This window comes from Panulirus ornatus, chromosome 13 (assembly GCF_036320965.1).
Source record: "Panulirus ornatus isolate Po-2019 chromosome 13, ASM3632096v1, whole genome shotgun sequence".
Taxonomy (NCBI): domain Eukaryota; kingdom Metazoa; phylum Arthropoda; class Malacostraca; order Decapoda; family Palinuridae; genus Panulirus; species Panulirus ornatus.
In genome coordinates, this window is record NC_092236.1 from 4435534 (window position 1) to 4460530 (window position 24997).

The following is a 24997-nucleotide window of genomic DNA, read 5'->3' on the forward strand; positions in this document are numbered from 1 at the left end:
ATCCTCCGCTGGACCTTCTCTATTACTGAAGTACTGTGACCAAATGAGAGAACACGTCGTAGTTCTGGCCTAACATAGGAGGTACGTGTCTACATACGCACGTATGCATTTACCACAAGGTTTCAGTGCACTCCCTGACATAACTGAAGAAACCACGAGTCTCTGTCAGTTGAATCGTCCTGTGTGTTGTTGATGTTATCTTCACAGCCCACCAACCTCAGCAGCACCGTAGGCAGGCTCGTACCCTGAAGCTATGCTACACAAATATATTTAATATACAGTTTTTTTTTTTTTTGCATTCTCTCTCTGTGGCTCGGGCGGGTGCGGAGTGTTCCCATTCCTGGCCCGAGAGAGAGAGAGAGAGAGAGAGAGAGAGAGAGAGAGAGAGAGAGAGAGAGAGAGAGAGAGAGAGAGACGGGGGGGGGAGGGAGGGTGAGAAAGCTACTTTCATGGGGATGAAGGGTGGGTTCCCAGTCTCGCTGGACGCTCGTGCAACATAGTTCAGAGATTACTCATCCCGACCTACACTTCCCTTAGGGCAGCTTCTTCTCCTCCTCCTCCTCTCTAGTGTGGCTCCCCGGTCCTTAGTACAACTCCCTCCTCCTTATGCTGCCGGTCAGTACATTTGTCTTGCACATGCACACGCTGGGGTCAGTCAGTCAGTCCTCCAGTACACAACTGTAGACCAGTGTGTTAGTGGAGAATCAACACCGCTCTTTTGGTGTGCGTCCGGTACACCACCCTGAAGTACTGTGTACTGGGAGTTTTATCCAGCACCTAGAGCCTCCAGTACACACCACCACGAACCACTATGGTTCTGTCCTGGTCACAAGGCCTCTAGTACCAATACCATCATACAATGGTAGATGCTGTGACTGTCATTTTCAAAAGCCTTGAGAGACTCTGGCTTGGATTTCCTGCAGGACACTCCATCAGCCAGTGGCGTGGTCGAAGTCAATGGATCATCGCTAACTAGGTCGAGGCGTACCAACGCTGCCCCACATCCTTCAGCAGATGACCACATAGCACGGGAATGATCTGACACATAGTTCCCCCACGTCCTCTCTGAGACTGGTTGAAACGGATTCCTGCAGGAGAAGACGCCTGCTTCGGGATGTGGGGCAGACCTACATACATGAAGATGATACAATGGTTATTCTCGTCCAGCGGAGCGAACCATAGTCGGTTCTTAGGAGAGCCATGGCTTGCGGCTCGTGTGGGGTCGCTCTCCATTACAGAACCATTTTGATCAGGAGAGAGACAAGAAAAGAAAATGTGCTTTGTAAACAAACACAGCCTGAGGTCTGGGTTCAGAGAGAACTGAAACTGTTCACTGCTTGGATCGTACAGCAGGGGGTAAAGGAGGAGGGTATACATTAGGTGGTCTGTCTCTCTATACAGACGTCCGCTGTGGAGAAGTGGACGATAATGGGAGGTGGTCACTAGAGACTGGGCACTTACTGTAGAGAGGCGAGTGATGTAGACACTACCGGGAATAGTTGACCAACGTAGATAGATGGTCTTCTGAGACAAGTAGAGAGTAGATGAGGATGGTCTTTTTTAGACAGATAACCAAGGGATTTCAGGTCACAGCCTGGGGTTCTAGTTGACGACATCCTTGGTTACAGCCTAGGATCCTAGGTCACACTGGTGCCCTGGGTCACACTAGTGTCGTGGGTCACACCTTGGGACTTCAGTTCCCCTCTTGGCCAGGTGGGAGAGGCGCTTGTAGGTCACATGAGGTCGGTCAGCAGGAGAGAGAGAGAGAGAGAGAGAGAGTCTTGGAGGATAGCATCTTGAGGGAGGTCCTGGAGGAGGGTCTTGGAGTAGCTGGTCGGCCGGATGTAGGACATCAGGCCAGACTCACCTCTCCAGGCGTCTGGAAATGCCGGGTCGTGTCTGTTGTACTCTTCCTCTGTCTGCGCATGTCTTTTATCGTGTCTGCGCATAAGAAGAATACCGTGCACACACAGGCAGACAGATATATACACACATACACGCCCATGTCGAGAACACACGTCGTCTGTGGTGCACCGCAGAGCACCAGAGAGAGAGAGAGAGAGAGAGAGAGAGAGAGAGAGAGAGAGAGAGAGAGAGAGAGAGAGAGAGCCCCAGGACATAAGGGGGCAGAGGGGGTGTGCAGGCAGGTCACGCGAGGCCCGTCACTCATGACAAGCCCTGGGGGCGCCGGGCTGGCCTGTTTCTGGCCCGACCACCCTCCCTGCCTCCCTCCCTCCCGGCCATCCCCCTCCGGCCCAGGAAACATTCCTGACGGGGCTGAGCTCGGGGCGACGCAGGAGGAACCTGGAACGACGGGAATGAGGAAGGTGGTGGTGGTGGTGACGACGATGTAGGTGTGGACGGACGGGAGATGCACCACTCGTGGCTTGGACCTGTTCCTGTCCTGCCGCATGGAACGCCTTGGCTACTGTCATGAAGCTAAGGATATGAAGGCAAACCAAACGTCCTGCTGTAGTAGCAGGGCCTCGCGTGGGTGCTCCAGCATCCCCAGCTCCTCCGTGAGTGTAGGAGTCATAGATCTGAAACACTGGAATTGACAGTCGAGTCCTAACTAGTTATGGAGCCCCCTTGAATCATATGAATCTTCAGCTTACGTTGAAATGTCTTTAGACTCATGAAGTAAGACGTCACTCATGACACCACGAACACCAACATACTCGACGACCATGAAGACCATCTTTATGTCATGGACAGACATATTGGATGACATTATGCAAATCACAGACACTAAGTACAGTAATTTCACAGCAAGATGATGGGGACTGGATCTTGAATCGCTGTTAAGCTGTTATTGTTTACTTTGAGTTGTGTGCCACGGCAAGTGGAGTGACGAACCATCTTGTTAACGACTGCCTTTGTTTATTGCAGGGACCCCCCTCCATGCTGGCTGGGGAGTGAGAGGACCAGCACGCTGGTTGTTGAGGTGAGAGAGAGAGAGAGAGAGAGAGAGAGAGAGAGAGAGAGAGAGAGAGAGAGAGAGAGAGAGAGAGAGAGAGATGAATAGGCATATACACGGATTGGAGTGGGACTAATTCAGAGTTACCTGACTGACATACCGCAATAAAGATGACCATCTTCTCCAAGACATGAATACCCAACATGTAAAGTGACAGACTGAAGACATATACCAAGACATACAAGCCATCAATCACAAGAGAGACACGAAAGAATACGAAAGACCTTCAGTGTGAATCTGACAAACAAATGTGCCCAGGAAGACCCACAGTGAACCACAAACTGACAAAAGACAACGAAGGATCTTAAATCTGACAGAAAATCTCACCGATACAAGAAAAGAATATAGTCGAACACCAACGAGAGTCTTGTCTCAGTCTTCGGTGACGCGACACATTGCCGTCTGCTTTCTCTTCCTTCACCCGCTGGAATGTTTGCTTGGTAAACAGTGTGAGCTGGTGTGACTTCGTCCATCGTCATCACCACACCGGCTCCCACCCAGATCCAGGGAAGTCCAGATCTTGTTGGAGGTGTGTGTGTGTGTGAGAGAGAGACATGTCTGGCGTCTGGGAGAGTGAAAGTTAGGGAAACGATCTTTCTTTAGGAGTTTAGTATGAGTTTGGTTTATGAGATTAGTCTTAGAAGCTAACGAGAAATGAGGGTAATCGTTTTCCAAAAAAAAAAGGATGACATTAGTGTTCCAGGTTGGTATGTGTGTATCGCTGGCGTGACCTGTGGAAGGGAATCATTTCAAAGCTTCTTCTTTCCTTCGGGATTTCATCGCTTCTCAAGGATGTTACCGGACTCCGCCTGCACTGGGGGTGTTACCCTTCGAGTAGAGAGTCACCTTCAATGGATGAAATGGAGTACAGTCTCATCAGGGAACCTCTCACTCCAAAAGATCCACCATTTCCCTGCGACTGAGCGTGGCGCAAACTAAAGGCTGCGGAAACCCCATAAAAGAAAACCCTCGGCTCATAGAATATGCATAAATCACTTACTCTCTTCTCAAATACTTGTGTCGGATCCCATCCTCTATATCCCAGGCTTCAGATCCCATCCTATATATCCCAGGCTTCAGATCCCATCCTCTATATCCCAGGCTTCAGATCCCATCCTTTATATCCCCAGTTCAGTCTCGCATCTTACAAAGCTCGTGATCGCCTTCCAGTCGACCTGTTCTCTTTTATTTCTCGTTCGCATGATTTGTATACAGGGTCCCATGACTCTGACAAGGGTAAGGCTTTGTCATCTGGACGAGGGAAAGGTCACTTGCTCTGGCCAAGGGTTAAGGCCCCGTCATCTGGCAGGGTAAAGCCTCGTGATCTAGCCAAAGGTAAGGGTCCCCGTGACCTGGCGAAGGGTAAGGCCCTGTGATCTGGCTAAGGGTAGGGTCAAAGGTAAGGGCCTCGTGATATGGCCAAGGGTAGAGCCTTATCTCACATCTGTGAGATATGAGGATCAATGTTTTTCATCCTCGCCTCATCCACTCGCACTGGCCTGACTCATCCTTCATCCTGCTCATGTAATTATGGCAACAGGGATGAGGATGAATAAAGGGACGATCTTATATCTCGAATTACTCACGCCTGAGCGTGAAATCTCTCACGTTACTCATCATAAGACTGTCGACTCATGTGAGGAAAATAGGAGTATCTATGGGAAGTCAGAGGAGGTACTCATGTACTCATGGGTGGGTGAAGTTAGTGCAGGGTAGGTGGGGGAGTTAGGTGAGTTTACTAGGTGCTTGTGAGGAAGTGTTGGCAGGGTAAGTGAACTCAGGAGAAGGGGAAGATGAACACAGGAAACGTTATAGGTGGTAGAATAAGGTTAGTGGGTGCTGCACGTCCTGTAAAACACACATTTTCTCTTCTATTCCACCAGCATCATACTCCATCTTCTGTCTTACAAGAATAAAGTTTATGACCAGGTCTGTGTTTTTTGCTGCTTGATCGTTTTTTTGTCTTGATGATTGCCTGTCGCTTTGTCTTCATGTATACATGTAAGTTTTACATGAGTGTGTTTTTAGAGAGAGAGAGAGAGAGAGAGAGAGAGAGAGAGAGAGAGAGAGAGAGAGAGAGAGAGAGAGAGAGAGAGAGAGAGAGAGAGAGAGAGAACCACTGAACCACTCGTTCCCTACTAGTTCTGCCTCCTCCAATTTCCTCGCGGACCCAGTGCCTTGGCCACAGTGTGTGTGTGTGTGTGTGTGTGTGTGTGTGTGTGTACAATACGACCCTCAAGGACGATATTATGACCTTTGAGCACGACAGCATCGCCTATGGGTAAGGTGGCCTGATCTTTGTCTCATAACCTCTAGGGAGTCGGGTCAAGACCAGGCCATAGTTCTCAAGCGTTTTACCACGGCTGCTGCAGGAGTGCAATATACCCAAGTCATCCTAATAAAGCCACGATACATTTTCTATATGTCACGATTTGTGAACTGTACTTTTGAGACCAGAAATAAACACCTTGCCATTCTTTCGTAACTGCGGTGTGGCGTTGTTAGAAGCAATTCCCTCCGTCGGAAAAAAAAGGAGAAAAAAAATAGAAGAATGTGAACAAATAACATCAATGTTAAATGTGTATCTCCTTGGCACATGCTGGAGACAATGTAGATCTGCTGACTCACTGAAACAACAGACAGAAGTCAAGGAAAACTAGCGGTTCATAGTTTCGAACGAGGTTCGTGTGACGAACTGGGAGAGCGCAGGTTCACGGAGTTCCACGTCATGCACGTAACGAGCTACAACGAAGTAGTTCTGACGAGGTGTTTGAGACCCGAGTTAATGGTTGTTTTGGGAGGGAGGTCGACCCTAAACGCTTAAGAAGTCTAATCTAATAAGACGAATCCGTGACGTGTTGATGATCCAAGTCATTAGCATCAGTCATTAGGATAACTATAATTTTTCATCATCGTATGGAATGATACAAGGTCAACGGACACTGACCCAGGAGGTCAACGTCTACAGATTCACCTCTTATATATTTCTCACTAGAACATGAGCCATGGGGAAGGAAAAGGCGGATCCCAAATTTGAAGCGTGTCGAAATGACATCGCTTTACATCTATCTCAATCACGCTGATCAAAGTAATTCTGTCACTAACACTAATGTAAAACAGGAATGACTTGTGTTGCAATTGGAAGACGTAGATTGGATTCATTTTTCTGACGAATTAAGAATACAAAGGTGTGTTGAATGGGATGGTTCATACGAACGAATCATCATGCTTCAGAGCTTGAATACAGCGAATCGAATCAATTGTCTGATGAACTAGAAAGCATAGGCCAAACACGGCATGACGCACGAATGCCCAAGACGGATTAGTTACGTCAAATTACGTTCAGCTTCAGGCTAGAAAAAAGAAAATAATTAACGTTCAGCTTGAACGCACCCAGAAAAAGGAAGACAAATTCATATCTGAGTCTTTCCACGCCTCCTAGCTAGGTTTGCAAAGATGGTTGGTACGCATGAATGAAAGAAATACGAAAGACACTTTACTTCCTTGAAATATACGTGTCAGAACCTTTGGCTCAGACTTGGGGAAGGAGGAAGGGGGGAGGATGTGTGCACTATGAAGCGGGTCTCGGCTGTGCCAAACATATTAGGCGGGAAACTGTTCGTGCGCGGTTGTGCCAGGAGCCGCGCACGAACACATGTCTAGTGGGCCTCGCCTTGTGAAGCAAACACAGGAAGTCGATCCAGACATATGTTGACAGGTGAAGTGTGTGTGTGTGTGTGTGTGTGTGTGATGGATATTGATACGTTCTGACTTCAAATGTTCTGAGAGAGAGAGAGAGAGAGAGAGAGAGAGAGAGAGAGAGAGAGAGAGAGAGAGAGAGAGAGAGAGAGAGAGAGAGAGAGAGAGAGAGAGAGTACACGTATCCGTGTTTTTAGGCAAGTTGTGCAATACATGTGTGCGTGGGAGGAGTGTAAGCGTACGTTCACCCATATTTGGCAGAGTCGCTTACTAGACCAAAAACCAGTTTTCCTATTAACAGTTTCAGAGCAGCGGTCGCTTAAGCTCGAGGAAGGTATATATTTTCCAAAGCCTATCCATCACTCAAGACAAATGGAAATTGATCTAATTTGATCTAACCTCAGTGTAGTGAGTCTGTCATTTGTGCCCTCATGTGGAGCAGTTTCAAGGGAACAATGATATACTGAAATGGCTAAACCAGATCCACTTTACACATCAAAATCTATCAGATGAATATAGAAATAGCCGCTGATTTATCTAAAACATCAAGTTCTAAGCTTTCCCTCCAAAAGTCGATGAGTATGTGTGTCGAAAAACACCAATAATGAAGTAGTTACATAAAAGAAAAATACTGAACACATCCTCCTAGTGATCTAAGACTGATCACGATTATCTGTAAGCTGGTTTTTACCCGATATATCATTAAGAACGATGATTTGTCTCCTCGTCCATTGACCTGGTTGAATTATATCAGACCCCCACAGAATCATGCAGAAAGTATAACGGCTCAGTTCCGATGGGCTCTCGATAATGGGTCTTACCGAAATTATGGAACAGATCCACTGGTCTAAATTCTCTTCGGAAGTGGCCAGCCGCCACAGGAAGTAAGCGATCAGCTGGCGAGCTTACATCGTTGCCAAATCTCTTTCCCATTAGATACGTTACGAGTACTAACAGGCACGAATGCGCAGACACAGTAATGATATATGTTGATTTAGATATATGGATAAATTTCCAGCAATCTAGTGCTCTTCTTTTAGCTTAAAGCTCGGAAGTGGTTGTCTGTTTGTGGAGAAAAATTCAAATGGTATGATGAGGTTGGCGGCGGTACGAGGTTTACGAGCAACGTTGGCTACACCTGCGTCATTGGCGCGACCGAGCAGGGGAAATGAGACGTTGGTCCAGTTTCCTTCTTCATACTCACGTCACGTTTGTAGTTTTGTATTTTCATATGATTCTTGGACCATTTAGATGTCAAGATCAATATGATACAAAATGAATCGAGAGAATGAAGGAATATTGCATAAGGAAAATGACGAAAAATGTCTTAAATAGAATATCCTCAGAAATGATTTAGTCTAAAAGTCTGAGTTGCAACGCCTCCGGGACACAATTGGCGTCTCCATAAACAACAGTGAGGGGTTGTGGAGCCAGACAGAACGAAACAAAATAACCACCTACAACCACAACCTACCACTCCACCCCAAAAAGAACGCTTATGTGTGCACTGACAAAGCACCAAATTTATCATCAAAACCTTTACCTTAAATGTATACGTTTATCTTGTGATAATGAAGAAACGTAAAGATGTTCATAACATCTGAATATTCCTAGACAGAAATATGTCTACTTATACTGAAAAGAAGAGAATTTTACCTTCATTACATTTTCTTTAATGTAGTTACCATTGATTAGTCCTACTTCTACAGACGAACGCAATTGCCATTATTTTTTTCTACCATAGTTTGGTCGTGGGGGGAGTGTGACTGGCATCTTCCCATAGCTGGGGAAATCAATGGAACCCATGAATGAAATGGCGAGAAGAAATTCTTTCCATGGCGTTCCAAACGGATGGTTTATTTTTCAATACCGTACCAATTCGACCTCTTGCGTGCCACGCCACGATCCTTGGGTAGAATAGCGTGACCTCTGACCTCCTTAAAGGTTAAGTCAAAGGTCACTTCATCATACCCAAGGATCGTACCGTCATACTCAAAGGTCGTACCGTTCAACACTAGGATCGTACCCAAGAGGCGGGCTGGTTGTGGTACACTCGACTCCCTCTCAGTAGGTACATGGTACGTCCACCAGGGGAACCAGACTAATCCAGCCAGCTCAGTGACTATATACATATACATTCCGATCACATGTCCTCATTAGAGAGTTTTGCTAATAACACGGTGCATTCAGGTCCCTCGAAGCTCACCAGAAACCTCGCAGAAAACGAGTGAAAGAAATCCCACGACGGTTGGTCACATGTAATTCGTCAGTCTTCAGAAGGTAGACGCCTAAGAATATCTGTCGTCGACTACTGTCGTCTTAGTTTTTGCTGGTAGTCGTTTTTACTCAGCCTTCCGGTCGACGGTGCGTTGCTCTCATCCTCCAATGTCTACGGATGCTGTCATCTTGAGGTGTCGCTACCGTTCGATTTCCTCCTGCCGCTTGAAGGCGGGCGCCAGTCGTTCTTATACTCGTGGTGTCACCACCACGACCTGTACTGGCGGGGGAGTATTCGCATCGCGTCTGCCGTTCAGATGTGACATTCGGCCCATCAGTCATGAATGCGAGCTAAAAACTGCCAACCACGATGGCTGCTGGGCTCTATATAAACCGTTATATAGCAGAGTGTCGTATAGCGTGATATAGTGTCGACTGAGTTACAGACGTGAGGATATAGGGGAAAACTAGACTGATGGATATCTATCCAAAAGGCGCGACACTCCCTCACCCTCCCTAGTGATTGTGAGAGGTACGCAAGGGAGGGACGGAGGGAAGGGGGAGTGAGGGAGAGAGGAGTACTTTGGGCCAAGTATGTGTGTACCTCAGAGGATCGCTGGATGCTGGGACTTTCACCTCGTTGTTCGCCAGCGATCGTCACTCCTTCTCACAAACCCTAACCAGATAGAAGGTGAAAGTCACCCCCAACAGATCAGACTGGACGACACAACATGATCGATTTACTTCTGGTGGAGTGTTCTCTCCCATTACGAACGGACACGAACCTGTGATTCGGATCGTGCAAAATAGGAACTCACGAATGCATTCGACGAGATAGCGAGTCGGAGAAGAAAATGGAGTGATCTAAAAAAAAAAAAAAAGGGACCAACACCACCACAGATTCTTCAGTAAGAGCCAGTAAGGAACGTACACGAGGTTCTCGCTGTGTCAAGGACCATACAGGGAGTGAGAGCGCGTAGGGTCTTTGAATCATCTTGAGAACCTTCAAAAAAAAAAACCTGCTTACTTAAAGATGGCGAGATGCAAGCCAGGTGACGGGCCTACCCACTTGAGGGTCTGGGTAACGAACGATCCAGACGCTTCTGAAAAGGACGTGATTATAGGTGAATGGCGCGTGTTGCCCACTAGTGGGGTCCCAGGTATAGCTGCGCCTCGAGCTCTTTGCGCCGTCACGGGCCGGCTGGCGGGTGACGTGTGGCGGTGTGTGACGTGTGAAGGTGTGATGTGTGTGGGGTACGACGTGGGCGGGTGACGTGTGAGGGTGTGTGACGTGTGAAGGTGTCATGTGTGTGTGTGGGGTACGACGTGTGGGCGTGTGCGACGTATAGATGTGTGTGTGTGTGTGTGTGTGTGTGTGTGTGTGTGTGTGTGTGTGACGCATATCGCTGCGTGGTATGGGAGCGTGACGCCTACGGCTGTGTCGCATTGGTATGTGACGTGTAGGCCTACATAACGTAACACTGACGCTGAATCGCATTCTTTGACGCTTGGGTGATGTTCGGAGACGACTTCAGAACACAGGCGACGTCCTGCGTCATGTTAAGTTCTTTGCGTCAGGGGTGAACCTCAGACTTGAGCAGGGGGGGGGGGGGGGCAGCAGTGAGGTTGGGAACATCCATGCCCAACCCCACCCAACTGCTTCCCTGACCAGCCACCTCCACCGGGGACCTGGTGAGGTTAATGGGGTAGTGGGTGGTGAATGGGGAGTCGCATTCATGGGCTACGTAGGCGTAGGGCAACACACGTAATCTTAGGTCAACTGTTGAGGAATCTATGTAAAGGATGATATATTACGCTCACACTGACAGGTACATATACTGACAATCAGACTCATATACGAATAATTAATTCAATTTTACATAAACTGTTTATCTTTATCCTAAACAGACTTGTGACTGTTGTATGATTCCCTCTTTCTCTGAAATCACTCACTGTGGCTTCCAGTAAGTTGCATAACGTCTGGTGAAGTTTTATTATGTGGTAGTGATGGTGGTAGTGATGGTGGTTCTAGTGATGGTGGTAGTGATGGTGACAGTGATGGTGGTAGTTTTGGTAGTGATGGTAGTCGTGGTGGTAGTGATGGTGGTAGCGATGATGGTAATTGTGGTAGTGATTGTGGTAGTGATGGTGGTAGCGATGGTGGTAGCCATGATGGTAATTGTGGTAGCGATGGTGGTGATTGTGGTAGTGGTGGTTGTAGCTGTGATCATATGCTAATGGAGCAGCAGCAGGCGTTGCCAGCCCCACCCTCCTGCCAACCACCCACGCCCCGGGCCAGGAAACATCTGGGTGCTGCCCGACCAGCCACCCGACCAGCCATAACCCAGGGTGACGCCGTCGACCCAAGGCCACCAGCCAGCCAGCCAGCCAGTCTGTCCCCAGCACGACCCACAAGGTCGTCCGTCGGGGGACAAAGGAAACTTTATAGTCGTCCTGACTCCTTCGCCAGACTCGTCCTCCTCGACGTCACACGGTATACAGGAGACTAACTTACGCATGCGCAGTCGTTCTAGGACACTTGACGCATGCGCAGTCCTTCCGGGTCAAACACCCCCCCCCCCCCACCACCGCCGCGCACCGCTGGGAAATAAACTGGCGTTACATTATTATGTTTTTTTCCCGTCACCCTCCGTCAGGTTTCTCTCCCGCCGGCGACGCTGCAGGGACGACCTGATGATGGTCCTCGTTGTTATATGACTTATGACTTGTCCTCCTCACTCTACCATATAAGTCGTCTCTTAATCACACCCATGGCGTCCGGAGAGTGTAAGTGTCACTTATAACTACAATAATGACTCGTTATACATGATATACCTGTTGTAATAACCCCTTACGTCCTCCATCCATTGTTCCTTCCCCTCCGCTCCCCACACACACACACACACACCATCGAAAACAATAAGACAATAAAAACCAATTTTCCATCATCTTCTACACGTATTCTCGCCATTACCTACAAGTAGTGCTCATGACCCATACACCATATATCACTACCTTCTCCCACTATCCCACTGAGGCGATGTGTTGGCGCCTTTGTGTGGGATAATCGACCACCGTGAAACCATGCATGCGTCTGTCTTTGCTCATCTCCTGTGGTTTATTCCCCTTTGGTGGTTTTGATAAAAAAAAGTCTTGGGTTTTTAGACGCATCCTTTTGTGGCTGGATTATTATTATCATTATTATCATTATCATCATTATCATTACTATTATCAATGATATTATTGATATTGCTAATTACTTAGAAAAACAACAGCCAACGAACGCACCATTTTGTTCGTGTGCAAATAGACTACAACAGGACAGGTAGGAGGCAATATATATACAATTCTTTTTAGCACCATCTTGAGGACGGTGTCCAGCGCTCGACACCTGGTCTGTGGCATTTCCGCGTCTGACATGAGGAGTCTGTGGGAGAGAGGCGCCTTCTCATCCGCTGACCAGTTGACGCTCGCGTGTGGCAACAGTATAGGAGAATTTCCTTCTGTCCCCGCTTCTCTCAAGGATTTCTCTCCTTGCCTTGAGACGTAGTGGAAGTCTTTCACTTCACGTAAGCGAGCCATTTATCAAAGCACAGTGGACGACAGGCAGTTCGTTGTCTACTGGGGACCTATCTGACGTGGCGGCTTACTGTCCCCTCTGATAGAGTCAACGAACGACCATTAACCTGAGTAGTTTCACGGTAGATAATTACCCTAACGAGGAAATGAACAGTTCACCAAATTTTGTATCCCACCACTGACGCAGAAGATGTTCTCCACGAGTGTAGGTCATGGGCAATGCCATGTCGTACAGAGATGGTGATCACAATCTTTGGATATTTTTTTACAACTTCCAGCTTTTAGACGGATCAGGTAACAATCATACATCGGTTCTATGGTTACACCTGATGGTTGACAAGATCCCAAGAGTTGAAATACCGTAATTATCATAAAATTAAACCAATCAGAACGTATGTGGAATGCTTCTGATGGTCAGGTGACAACCCTTGTATGTAAGATCAAACCTTGGATGTTCAGCACAGTCGGCAAAGTAGCCCCTCGCTATTCGCTACCGGCTGTCGGCATCATACCAATTTTCCACTTCAGGAGATGGTCACAGTGACGTACTTCACCTTAGGATGCTTCCATTTTCTTTCTTGATGTTTAGGATGCTTCCATTTTCTTTCTTGATGTTCAGGATGCTTCCATTTTCTTTCTTGATGTTCAGGATGCTTCCATTTTCTTTCTTGATGTTCAGGATGCTTCCATTTTCTTTCTTGATGTTCAGGATGCTTCCATTTTCTTTCTTGATGTTCAGGATGCTTCCATTTTCTTTCTTGATGTTTACGTGTTTCTCTTGTCGTACTAATGTATCATTTTCTCTCGGCAGGTTCAGAGCAAAGAGGCGCCATGTGACCCTGGCCGTCGCCAACCATGGCTGCCATACACCTCTTCCCTCTTTCTTCCACCGGGTCTCTAACTAAGAAGAAAACGAGAAGAGGGTGAAACCGCCGTGACATCAAGCCATCCACTTCAACCTCCTTTTCGATGACTCCTGTCCTCTGCAAATCCTCTGGCGAATCGTCGCGATTCTTCTTGAGGTAACCATTAAAAAAAAAAAAAAGAGAACTTCCTGGCCAATCAGCGTCACTGTACCGCAGCTTTCTTCGCCAGTCAGCAGATGTACAAGTGGTGACATCATCCATCGCTAGCCAATCAGCAGTCACATTCCCTACTACCTCTTAGCCAATCGGCAGTCACACCCGCTACCTTCTGGCCAATCAGGAGCCGCAGTAAGTCGTGACATCAGGATGGGTAACCAAAACAGCAGCAAGGCGGGATTTACCCACCCTCCCGCCACCTGGACACAGAGTTTTCCGAGGGAAAACAAAAGACTCAAGAAATATGGCGCCACAGCAGATACGAAGGTGAGAGTAATGTCTTAGAAATTGTTATTAAAGATAATCTTTTTTTCTTTTTCAAGTAGGATGAGTGACTTCCAGTGTCCTTTAGACGATGCAGGTACAGACTTATACATTAAAAGACTTATACATTAAAGGTAAACAGTAGTTGTCAGTAAATGCTTTGAATACTCAAGTCCTTGTTGGTTATTTGCTAATTCAGGAGACGCGAGCACACAGGTCCCTGTAAATGAATAAACAATCCTGTTACCCAGTTAATAAGGCAGCCACCAGCTCGTTGTGTGGACGGGATTACATGTTGAGAGATGAACTAGTGTCACTGTCCACATAGCTAGGATAAGTCCACTGTCCTCATGTTGACAGTAAACACAAAATCACTGCTCTCATTTGAGCCATGAGCCTCCCAAAAGGACGACTCAGGATAAACTTCCAGTACCAAAATAAAAATTAAGCTGTTGTTCCATATGTCGTTGCCATGAATATACTGTAAGCTAATCTATTACTGAACATCTAAGAATCTTATTTTTTTCTTTTTTTTTTTAATTAACGTAAGAGTTTGCGACACTGTTAAATCTCCAAACAAACAAGCCTCGTCCCTGGAACTAATTACACTCACCAAGGACGCCCTGCGACGTTCTCATGTTTATGTATTTCCTGTCGTCTGATCTCCCGTCTTCAATGAACTTCATCCTCCAGCTTATGGAGTGTGGCTTGTGGTCCTTCCCCTCTTTAATTTGTTGGGACTTTCCTCCTCCCCTCCGCCACCCAAACCCCACACTAAATCAAGGGACCGTGATGAAGGTCATCTGAAATTAGGGTTCATTGTTGTATACGCTCTAAGGTCTAGTATGGACATACATGGACGCTGTAATAAACGCAACAGTGATTATTTACTTCCACTTTTAAAAGGAATTATATCCTCTTGTTGCATTTGAGATCTGAAGAGAAAGAAAACTTTAAGATATTCAATTTGCTGTCAGGGTTTGACACTGTCAGATAGTGGGGAGCGGGCGCCAGTTACGAGAGCTGAATTCTGGAAAGAAAAAGATTCGTTGGTCGTAGCGCCTGGAGACGCGCACATCCTCGCGGACATTGTTTACTAATGTTGGTGTTTTCCTCAGGTTTTGCCACAGAGGATCCCTGGGCAGCGATTGCGCCCCACAGAAAACGGCCATGTGTTGCAGACGAAGGGCACCATCACAGCCAGAAAGATGTCGGAGTTCCACGTCCCGCCCCACCCAGCCTTCCCACCGCCCTTCGCCCTCCACCAACAGCAGCATCACGTCCTCCAGCAGCCACACTCTGCCTCCATGACTACCCTTCACTATCCGCATCTCCACGACGAGCGACCGCCAACCATGCACGACTTCAGGTTTGGTCGTCCACCATCGAAGAACTATGCCAGCGAACCAGATCTAAGAGGGCCGTCTCCTCCTAAAGATATTCCGACGCCACCGCCTCACACTATCATCAGCCAGTCGCCGACGAAGGGCAAAATCAAGTCAAAGAAGAAGCACAAGGCACCTCCAATCCCTCTGGCAGGAATGCACAATTCGCATTCGCTTCCCCGAGGCGCCGAGAGATGTCACTCGATGGGTGATGTGACCGCTAGGTCTACCCACAGCCAGAGCCCCACTCCCTCAGGCGTCCACTTTGCTCCACAGCCAGACAGACATATGGCTGTCAGCCCAGAACCCCAGAAGCCAAAAGCTCGTAAAATTGGCCTCTTCCGGAAGAAGAACGAGTCTCGTCGACCGAGTACAGGGGACGAGCAACGGAGTTCAGGGGAAGAACAAGAAAGAGTACGAGCAGCTAGCGAGGACAGACGAATCACAGCTTCGCCAGCTCGTTGTTCTCCTAGGGACGAGCTTCGCGAGCGTGCCAGGAGTCTGGACTGCTTACAGCACGAGCTTCGCCGTTCCCCCGTGTCTCCTATAGTCCCAGTCGCGTCTGCCAGCTTGACTCATCTCCACCAGCCTCAGGAACAGCGACTGTGGGCAACTCTTGAGAGGGACTCCAGACGCTCAGTTTCCCAAGAGGTTGACTCGAGGCGAAGCAGCACCATAGAGCGAGACTCCAGGAGGTCAGCTAGAGATTCCAGGAGAAGCAGTACAATAGAAAGAGACCAACAAAAAAGCCATCGCAGGATGAGCACTCTAGAGCGGAAGGTCGAGGAACGAAAACACTGGACGGGAGATGGACGTGATAACTCGACCCCATCTTCCAGTAGACGCACCTCGCGACTCGACTCTTACCGGGACAACTGCTCACACCGCCGCTCGTCATCGAGTGGGTCTCATCACGAGCTCATTCCTGAGGAAGGAGAGAAACGCGACATAGACGAGTGGGACAAGGCTGAAGCAGAGCTACTCAAGCAGAAAAAGAAGGGAAGCGATAAGAATATTGACGAATGGGATAAAGTTGAAGAACAAACTCAGAGAAGGAAAATCTCCGCCAATCTTCAAGCAGAGCTCATTCATACTGTGAAGAATCTGAGGAAGACTTCGACAGAGGAGGAACCCAAACCATCCACTCTGACACGGAGGAACAGAGAGAGTGAGAGACGATCGTCCAAGCCCAGCTCGAGACCATCCAGTCGAAGTGACATGGTCCTCGACCACAGTGAGTCACAACCCAAGACCTTCTTCTTCGGCATGGAGCCAGAGGTGTCCCGTGAACCTCGAGGCGAGACTAACACAGGCCTTCACAAAATCAAGAACCAGGAAGAAGCGGCCAAGAAAAGAAATCGTGAAGAAGTCCACATCATCGGCCAGACTGTGGAATACAAATGCCGCACCCTGGAGCGGGGTGAGAGAAGCCGCAGCCGCAGCACTCGCAAGGAGAATCAAAAGGGAGTTGCGTCTCAGCACAAAGCTGTTGATGAGCCTGACAGTCGTAACGCCTCAGGTCATAATGATCATCACAAGCTGTCCAGAGATGTAGAAGAGTTCGCGGTGGCAATTGAGCGGCACAAGTTGAACCGTCCAGATGGCGAGAGTGGAGCCAGCGGGTCATCCCGACGCGAGGACGGAGGTTACCATTCGAGACAGAACTCAGGCAGCCTTTACCTGGACAGTGAGCACGATGTTAGAGTAGAGGGTGAGCTGTGCATGAACTTGAGACCGACACTCCCGCGTCGCCAGCTTGAAATTCCTCGATTTAGTCCGAATGCAGCGTGGCGCTCCCTCAGCCTCGAGCGTGTCAGCAGACAGCCAGAAACCCTCGACGAAACACGAAGTAGTGAGGAGCCAGAGGCGGTCTGTGAGGCGAGAATACAACGATTCACCCGACCCACAGCTCCACCTCGAGGCTCTGGTGAGAAGTCTGCTGACTCAGGCATCTCCGGAGACGCTGGGAGTCCTGGACCTACTCACGAGTTCGAACCTCTGATGCCCACTGAAAAGACCAAGAGCTCGTCTGGACCCCTGGCAGCGTCCTCACCAGTTGCTTCTGGACGGCCCGAGGTTCGACGGACGTGGACACCCGCTCAAGACCTTGATGACAATAGTCTCGATAGCAACGGCGAGCAAACCGACCTTCCACAGGGACTTTCCACACCACCTAAACTCACGTCACGATCCAATATGTTCCCCAAGTCACAGGAACTAGCGCTCGAGCCTGAAACTGAACCCGAATCTCCGACTGAAACAGAGACAGTTTCGGAGCTTGTCTCGCCGGATAAGAGAGATCACTGGGCGAGGCGTATGAAGCGAAATGGGGCTGATATACTTCCTCAAAAGTTCAACAGCCTCCGTAAACTGAAGCGCTCTGTCTCAGGTGCCATCACTGGACTGGGTCGCAAGAGTCCAGTGGCGGAAGATTACCCTCAGAACAGACCAGTCAACGAACCACAAACCCGGCTTCAAGTCGACGACTCGAACTGGCGAGACAACTGGTCCATGTCCCGTTCTATTCCCAACTCCCTCAACACCTGTGAGGAACAAGAGACCGGCAGTAACCTCTCGAGTTCGAAGAATGCCAGAAGCAGATCAGAGTCTCGTTTGGGCAACGGAGGAGGCGACAATCCACAAGACGACTCGCGCTCCCGCACTCCGTCTTACCTGCAGTACGGCAGCGCAGGGCACATCATGTACCTTCCCGAGTACAACTCCCGCAGGATGAGCCGTGGGGAAGGCGGCAGCGAGGACGAATGCGAGCGCCGTCATCACAGCACCTCGCGCCACCATGATTTCCGACAGAGCCTCCCACACTCCATCCGAACCCTGACACCTGAGCACGAACGCAAGCCTCCCTCAGGTGAGTACCCGGCCTGACCTGTTGTGGTCTAGTGAGGTGTGATTTACTACATGATATACATGACTACAGTCAACGCGACGCGTGAGGATGGTAATGATGGTAGAATTATGTTGAGTCCTAGATGAGACAGCAACTTTAAAATCCTTATGTTTACTCCACTTCGAAGGCAGCCCAAACTAGATTTTGTTCATGATTCTATTACGTAGCTTGCTCACAGATATTCATGCAAACGAATAACTTTTAAAGTAGCTATCATGAAAATGCATTTGTACGTATGTACAAGAAAATTTCCATTTATTTAGACGGTCTTTTAAAATATGACATATATTAGTTCAGACTTGATTTCTGAGAGAAAAATCCTAACAGAAATTTTTGATGCAAAACCATGTTTACAGATTAAAGAATGACACCTTGAAAATGTGTTTCATGAATCGCAACATCGAGCGTAGCCCAAGGGCTGGTAAGGTATCTTGACACGTGTAGCTGGCAACACGTTGTGTGAGTTAGGTTAGTGTAGACGTCACTGACTTCATCACACTGGTGTTACTATTACAGGCGACGAGGACCCAGCACTGCCAGAGAGTTACAACGGGCCCACCTCTCTCCCAACCACGTTCTCCTCTTCTCATGCTGGCCTGGCCTCCTCCAGGAAGGCCAAGGGTAAGAAGTTCTCCTACCAGAGCACCGTCAGGATATTAGAGAAGAAGAAACTGGAGGAGAAGTTAGCCAGGGAAGTCGCCGAGAAGGAAAAGCTGAGGCTGAAGGAAATGGAGGCCATGAAGAAAGTAAGTCGACCTCTTGTGTTGTGGCTGACCAGAAATTTAATGTAATGAAACAAAGACGCAACTACGGCCTGATATTCCCTAATGTAAGGTAAGACAAGATGATAATGTCCCACATTTCACCAGGTGGAAGAAGAGTTCCAGAGGAAGAGAGAAAGAGAGAAGAAGAAGGTCAAACAGCAACTAAAGCTGTTCCACATGCAGCAGCAGCAGCAGCCACAGCAGCAGCAGCAGCAGCAGCAGCAACTCACCAACAGAGACAGCCACAACCACTCTTACTCCAGCGACGACCACGCCCCCTCGTCCTACTCCTCAGAGCAGAACGAGGTGTCGAGCCAGGCTTCGTCCCAGCCACCTCCCCTACCTCGCTCCCCTCCACCACAGGTATGTCCCCAACTCCCCTCTCTCAGTCCCCCAACCTCAGGAATGTCCCCTTCTCCCCACCCTTCCTCCCCAAACTCAGAAATTTCCCTACCTCCCTTCCCTCAGTCCCCAAATTGAGGAATGTCCCCTTCTCTCACTCCCCCAACGTCCCCATGTACTCTTCCTCTCGCTCGTGGCCCTGGGAATGTCCCTTACCTTTTTCGTCTCTGGTTTCTAGATTGGTAGACCATTTGGAATGGACCAAAATATATCACGTGAATTATCTTCTGTACTGCTAGAAATAAGACTGAAGTTCTCATATAAGCGAAGGGTGAACTTATTTCTAAACTGATCTAATCAATTATATGAAGTGGTTGAAAATTGGTTAATTACAGACTTCAATTTTTTTGTGTAAACTGGAAAATGTTATATGGTGTAATGAGGATACAGTGTGCCATTTACTAATGATATTTTATATTACGTGGACAGGTGTACCCTTCCTTCACCTCTCTTCCTCCTGAATTACCAACCGAAACTTCATCCGGCCTCCTCTCTGGGCTCAAGAGCTGGGTGAAGGGTCGCAAGGAGAGTCGCTCCTCCACCTCCTCCACCACGCTCACCTCTGCTCCAAGACAGGAGCCGGACGGGGCCCCAGCCTCATCTCCAAGAAAGATAAGCGACGACTACAGCGGTAGCTCTGGTACCTCATCACGGAAAAACAGCACTGAGCACAACGAGCAGCTGAAACAAGACTTCCGAGCTGAGATCATCGCTGCCTCCAGGAAACGTAATGGCGACAACCCTCTCCTCCGAGACAGCCCCACTGGTAAAGACGAGAGCCAGCGGAAGCCTGTATATGGCCACCCTGATGACGCTGCTGAATTTGAACTACATCGCTCACAACATCGCCACAGTTACCACCACCACCACCGGCACGAGGACAGTTACCATCATCAGAAACACAATAGACACCATCTTAAGGATGACCAACGCCGGTCACAGTCCCCAGACAGCCGTCGACTGGTGCAAGAACTTCCAGAGTTGCGCCAGGAGAGGCGGGAATACCGAGAGTACCGGAGTCCCTCACGCTTCTTCCGTCACTCACACTCTCCACCCATCTTAACCTCCAGCAGTAAGTTCTCCAACAGCTTCATGCCTTAAGAGATTTGATCTAATCATTTCTAGTCCGGTTTAACTCGCATGATATGAACACAGTCATTCAGTAGGTATGTGAGGTCTTGTACGTAAAGCCAAACTGATCCTATTTGTAGCATATATAATTTTTCTAACTTGAGAGCACTGTCATTAAAAATCTTAAGAACAAAACCTCCATTGATGAACGACTTTATTCAGTCCTCACTGGAATCTGTTACTGTGAAACGTGCTGGTTTTTCCCTTCTCGGATTGGTTTGGTCAACTTTCCTCTGCATTATCGCCTCTTCTCTTTGCCTCGAATCCCCATCAGTCCTCATCATGTTTTTTTCTGGTCTTTCTCCTTACAGACTCAGTCCCTAGTGTTATCATGCACCGTCCTGTTGTCTCCGCCGCTTATATTAACTCTTCTCTCCCACCCTCAGGTCCACCCGCGCCCATCAGCCCCAGTAAGAGCTCCAGCAACTACAGGCGAGACTTCTGCCACGGCAATGCTCAGGTGATCGGCCCCAACGTGGTGTCGATCAAGGTGAAGCGCGGCGAAGAGAGTGACAGACACTCGAAGTGAGTGCAGTGGGGGATGGTGACTGGCTAAACCACTAGTGTCACCATGTCTGGTCATGAAGACTCTTGTTGTAATATTATGGTGGGAGCTTTAGCAGAGAGATTTGTATCACCAGGGGCTGCACTTACACAAGGTCTTCAAGGATCATGACAGTGTACATAATACTAACACAACATGGCCAGGATTTTTCTTTACGTAAGCATAAAAACACGAGAGTGATAAACTAAATCAACTCCCTTCATAGGCAGGAGAAACTATTTAATTAATGTTCACGAGTTCAAAACTTTTGCTTAATGGGAAAATAAAGATTCCAATCATGTAACTCACTGTACATTTACATAAACTTAGTAAAGTAGATTTGCATTCATTCAACTGTACATATGCGAGGTGTGCGAATCATGATTAATCTGGTGATACAAGTTGACCTACAAATGTAGTCTTCTGTCAACACTTGGAAACGCATCAGCTTTATCTGACTGATGCGTATCTGGTGGTTTAATTTCGTTTGATGTCTGTGGAAAGAACAATGTATTTCGAGTATATCCCAATACTTGAACTTACTACTGTATTAACTCGTGCCATCTTAATAGACACAATAAAACTTCGGTGCAATCAAATGTAAACATAAGATACATTTCATTCCCTTTATCAGACGAAGGATAAATAACAAGAGCAGATTGTAAACTGTTCAAGTTAAAATCACACACCTAATACATCTTTAGTGTGGACATGTTAGGGATGTGAGAGGATGTTTTGGTATGACATCACAAAAACTTCCTTACTAAAATACAATCTTTCCATTAATTCCGGTATAGAAATAATGGAACCGAAAACCATCGGGTTGATTGACTGATCACATTAAAGTAATCGATTTCTAGAATTGAAACCAATGTGATGTCTGAGATTCTCATAGGACGAGGAATTTGATATTGCAAGAAACTAATAGAATTCGGATATGACCTTCATAGGCACTCGAGTGAAGATCGGAGGTCGGTGGGCAGCAGTGGTGTCTATCGCAGCGCCTCCGCTGATCTGCTAGAGACTGGCTCCTGTTCCTCGTCTTCTACAGCACGCAACCACACCCAGACCCCAAGTCACTCTGCCGACGCTTCCCTCAGTCATAACTATAGCAGGGTCAGTACACCTCCTTGATCTCCCTTAGCTACTGCTAAGGTAGGACCAGTACACACCCCCTTGATTTCCCTCAGCCACATCTAAGGCAGGCCATATAAACATGGCTGACCTCTATGCTACAGCTAAAGCAGGGCCAGAAAAAGGACATTCAAGTTTGGATTTAGATTATGTATTGACCAACTGATGTCAACAAAACATTTACTCTGGGGAAACACAGATTCAGTAATATCATGAATTCTTAAACTTGGAGATGGTGTAACAGGTTTAGTGCTACATAGTGATTAAGTCTAAGGTTATATTTAAGCTTTGATGTTACTTAAGTTTGTTCGAAGTTCCTAACAAGATTGTCTTCCTCACAGATGAGTGGCTACCCACCTGTCGACAGCAGCCCAGCGCGGTTTGCTCACAGTATTCTGACTCCCTACAATCCTGTCAAGGGCTACAGACCGGTATCCTTCAGTCCTCCTCCTCCAACCAAGATTTTACCGGTGAACTAATTTTGTACACATAAGCGACAATATTGTATGTGCAACAAATTTAGTTTAGTGTATGCTAAAAACTAGAAAATGAATAATTTTATCTATATCAAAGAAAACGCTATCAAGTCAGAGTAATTTAACAGGAACTAAAGCATAAGTTCGCTTATGTTGAATTGCTCTGAAAATGAGTTTACATAAAGTATATCTTGTGGATGGTAGGTATTAGATACACAGAAATGGATTCAGTGTGCCAAAAATAAACAGCGAGTTTGTTAAGGCGATCGTAGAAGGTGCTGTGTATAGAAATTAGCAAAAATTAAACATGGTGACTATATTTCGGGTACATTTTGTGTTATGTTGCATTAAGTTACCCATAAATGGCTTTATACAAGAGTAGAACTTGTGTTTACCAGATATAAAGCGACATACTGAAGGTTTTGAGCTTTAACGCTTCCGTTCTAAGAGGGAGATAGACAGAGAGGATATCTCTGGTCATTTAACGTCTGTATGTTATGTGTGTACTGTATATGTAGATGTACATACACCTGTGTGTGTGTGTGTGTGTGTGTGTGTGTGTGTGTGTGTGTGTGTGTGTGTGTGTGTGTGTATTCGTGAAGGCGCAATCAATTAAATGTGTGCGTATGTATATATGTGTTTGCTTACACCCACGTGAATGTTTTCGTATGTTTATCTTTCTTTGTGTATGCTTATATATGCATATATGTATTTATGAAAAGATACATATCTACGACTTCATATAAGAGAGTTATCTATAGTCTCCTACTTGCATGTGACCCTTGGGAAATTATTGTGACCACAGGCTATACAGAAATGCTCGTAACGTAAGATATAACGCACTATTATAAACGTTCCGGTGAACTAAACAATTTTTCTTAAGTTAATCCTCCTTGACAGTGCTATGGTGGAGGTCTGAACGCGCTCAGTGCTCAGTCATAGGATCCTCCCATGTACGATACGATTCTCTATGTACGTTTATCTTTAGTTCGGATATGTCTATAGTGTTTAAGGTTAACCGAAAGAATCTGTCTTTGTTACTACCTTAAGAGGACTCAATTGTATGGGTTTGTTGCTCACAGTAAATGGGATTGGAGTTCCATACATATTGGGGTTTTATTTTTGGAGTTCATCACAAAAAAAATGGGTTTATTAATGGCTCCAAAAATGGGTTTATGATTGGAGGACCACAGAAAATAGGTTTATTTATAGTTCACAGAAAATGGATTTATGTTTGGAGTCCCACTGAAAATGGGCTTATATTTGGAGGTCTAACTCTAAACACTTGTCTGCTAGCACCAGATCGCTGCTTTGCACTCGAATGTTAAACAAATATTTCAGAAACAAATCCCATAAGGTGTAAGAAAGAGCATCAGGGCTTTAGGCATAATTCTGACATTTGTAATATGACAAAACAACTTCCTAAAGACGTTAATGACAGTGTATTTAAACCTGATTTAACCTGTGGTCTAATCATGTTGAAGATGATATTCTAATCACTAGCCAACCAGGGTTCAGAGTGAGACCTCCACTAGGAGAAACGCTGGGGAGAGTAGTAGTAGCTCTGGTGTCCAGACAAAAGATGAACTGAACAAGACGCCAGTGAAAGATTTTTTGAACATATCAACCATACTCTGTAGATTGCAATAGGGATCTGCTCACCATTTCGTCTGTTATTCCCTAGTGGGATATTGTCCTTGTTATTCTCTAGAGTCCTATTGTTTCTGCAGGATTTTGTATATTTCCATTGTACATAATAATTTTGTATTAAACCGATCTTCATAAGTTGCTTCAAATGTTATTAACAAAATAAAGTATATTTGAGATGTTTCCCTTTGTCTAGCCACTCTCCCTCTGTTCCATGAGTCAGGTACTGTACCATGAGTCACGAGGTGGACCATGAGTCAGGTACTGTACCATGAGTCAGGTACTGTACCATGAGTCAGGTACTGTACCATGAGTCACGAGGTGGACCATGAGTCAGGTACTGTACCATGAGTCACGAGGTGGACCACGAGTCAGGTACTGTACCATGAGTCAGGTACTGTACCATGAGTCAGGTACTGTACCATGAGTCACGAGGTGGACCATGAGTCAGGTACTGTACCATGAGTCACGAGGTGGACCATGAGTCAGGTACTGTACCATGAGTCACGAGGTGGACCATGAGTCACGAGGTGTACCATGAGTCAGGTACTGTACCATGAGTCAGGTACTGTACATGAGTCAGGCTTACGTTCCACAGACGTCAACCAAAATATCATCCACGAAATGAATTTATAATTTCTTTTTTTTTTCATTTCTATTTCACCCAGCAAGAGAAGGATCACGTGGGTCGTTGATGCCATCATCAAGGTCGTGTGTATAGATATAGTAGTTGTTAAGAAGCATCGAGGGTGATATGGTCGTAACCCACAGCCTCCCAGACATGCGTC

At 47.0% G+C, this 24997-nt stretch overlaps 1 protein-coding gene across 4 annotated transcripts in view; it reads left to right on the forward strand.

Moving 5' to 3' along the window:
- LOC139752682 (uncharacterized) overlaps positions 1 to 24388 on the forward strand; it is a 128747-nt gene extending 104359 nt beyond the window's left edge. For 2 of the 4 annotated variants that reach the window (XM_071668469.1, XM_071668471.1), the window contains 8 exons: positions 13284 to 13821; positions 14937 to 18072; positions 18628 to 18857; positions 18981 to 19238; positions 19707 to 20349; positions 20795 to 20933; positions 21903 to 22068; positions 22428 to 24388. In XM_071668469.1, coding sequence (XP_071524570.1) covers positions 13705 to 13821; positions 14937 to 18072; positions 18628 to 18857; positions 18981 to 19238; positions 19707 to 20349; positions 20795 to 20933; positions 21903 to 22068; positions 22428 to 22565 — 4827 coding nt within the window. In that variant the 5' untranslated portion in view covers positions 13284 to 13704 and the 3' untranslated portion in view covers positions 22566 to 24388. Of the gene's footprint in view, positions 1 to 2889; positions 2945 to 13283; positions 13822 to 14936; positions 18073 to 18627; positions 18858 to 18980; positions 19239 to 19706; positions 20350 to 20794; positions 20934 to 21902; positions 22069 to 22427 lie in introns of all 4 variants that reach the window. The other 2 variants (XM_071668470.1, XM_071668472.1) reach the window with 2 other exon arrangements.
- Positions 24389 to 24997: the final 609 nt, after the last annotated feature.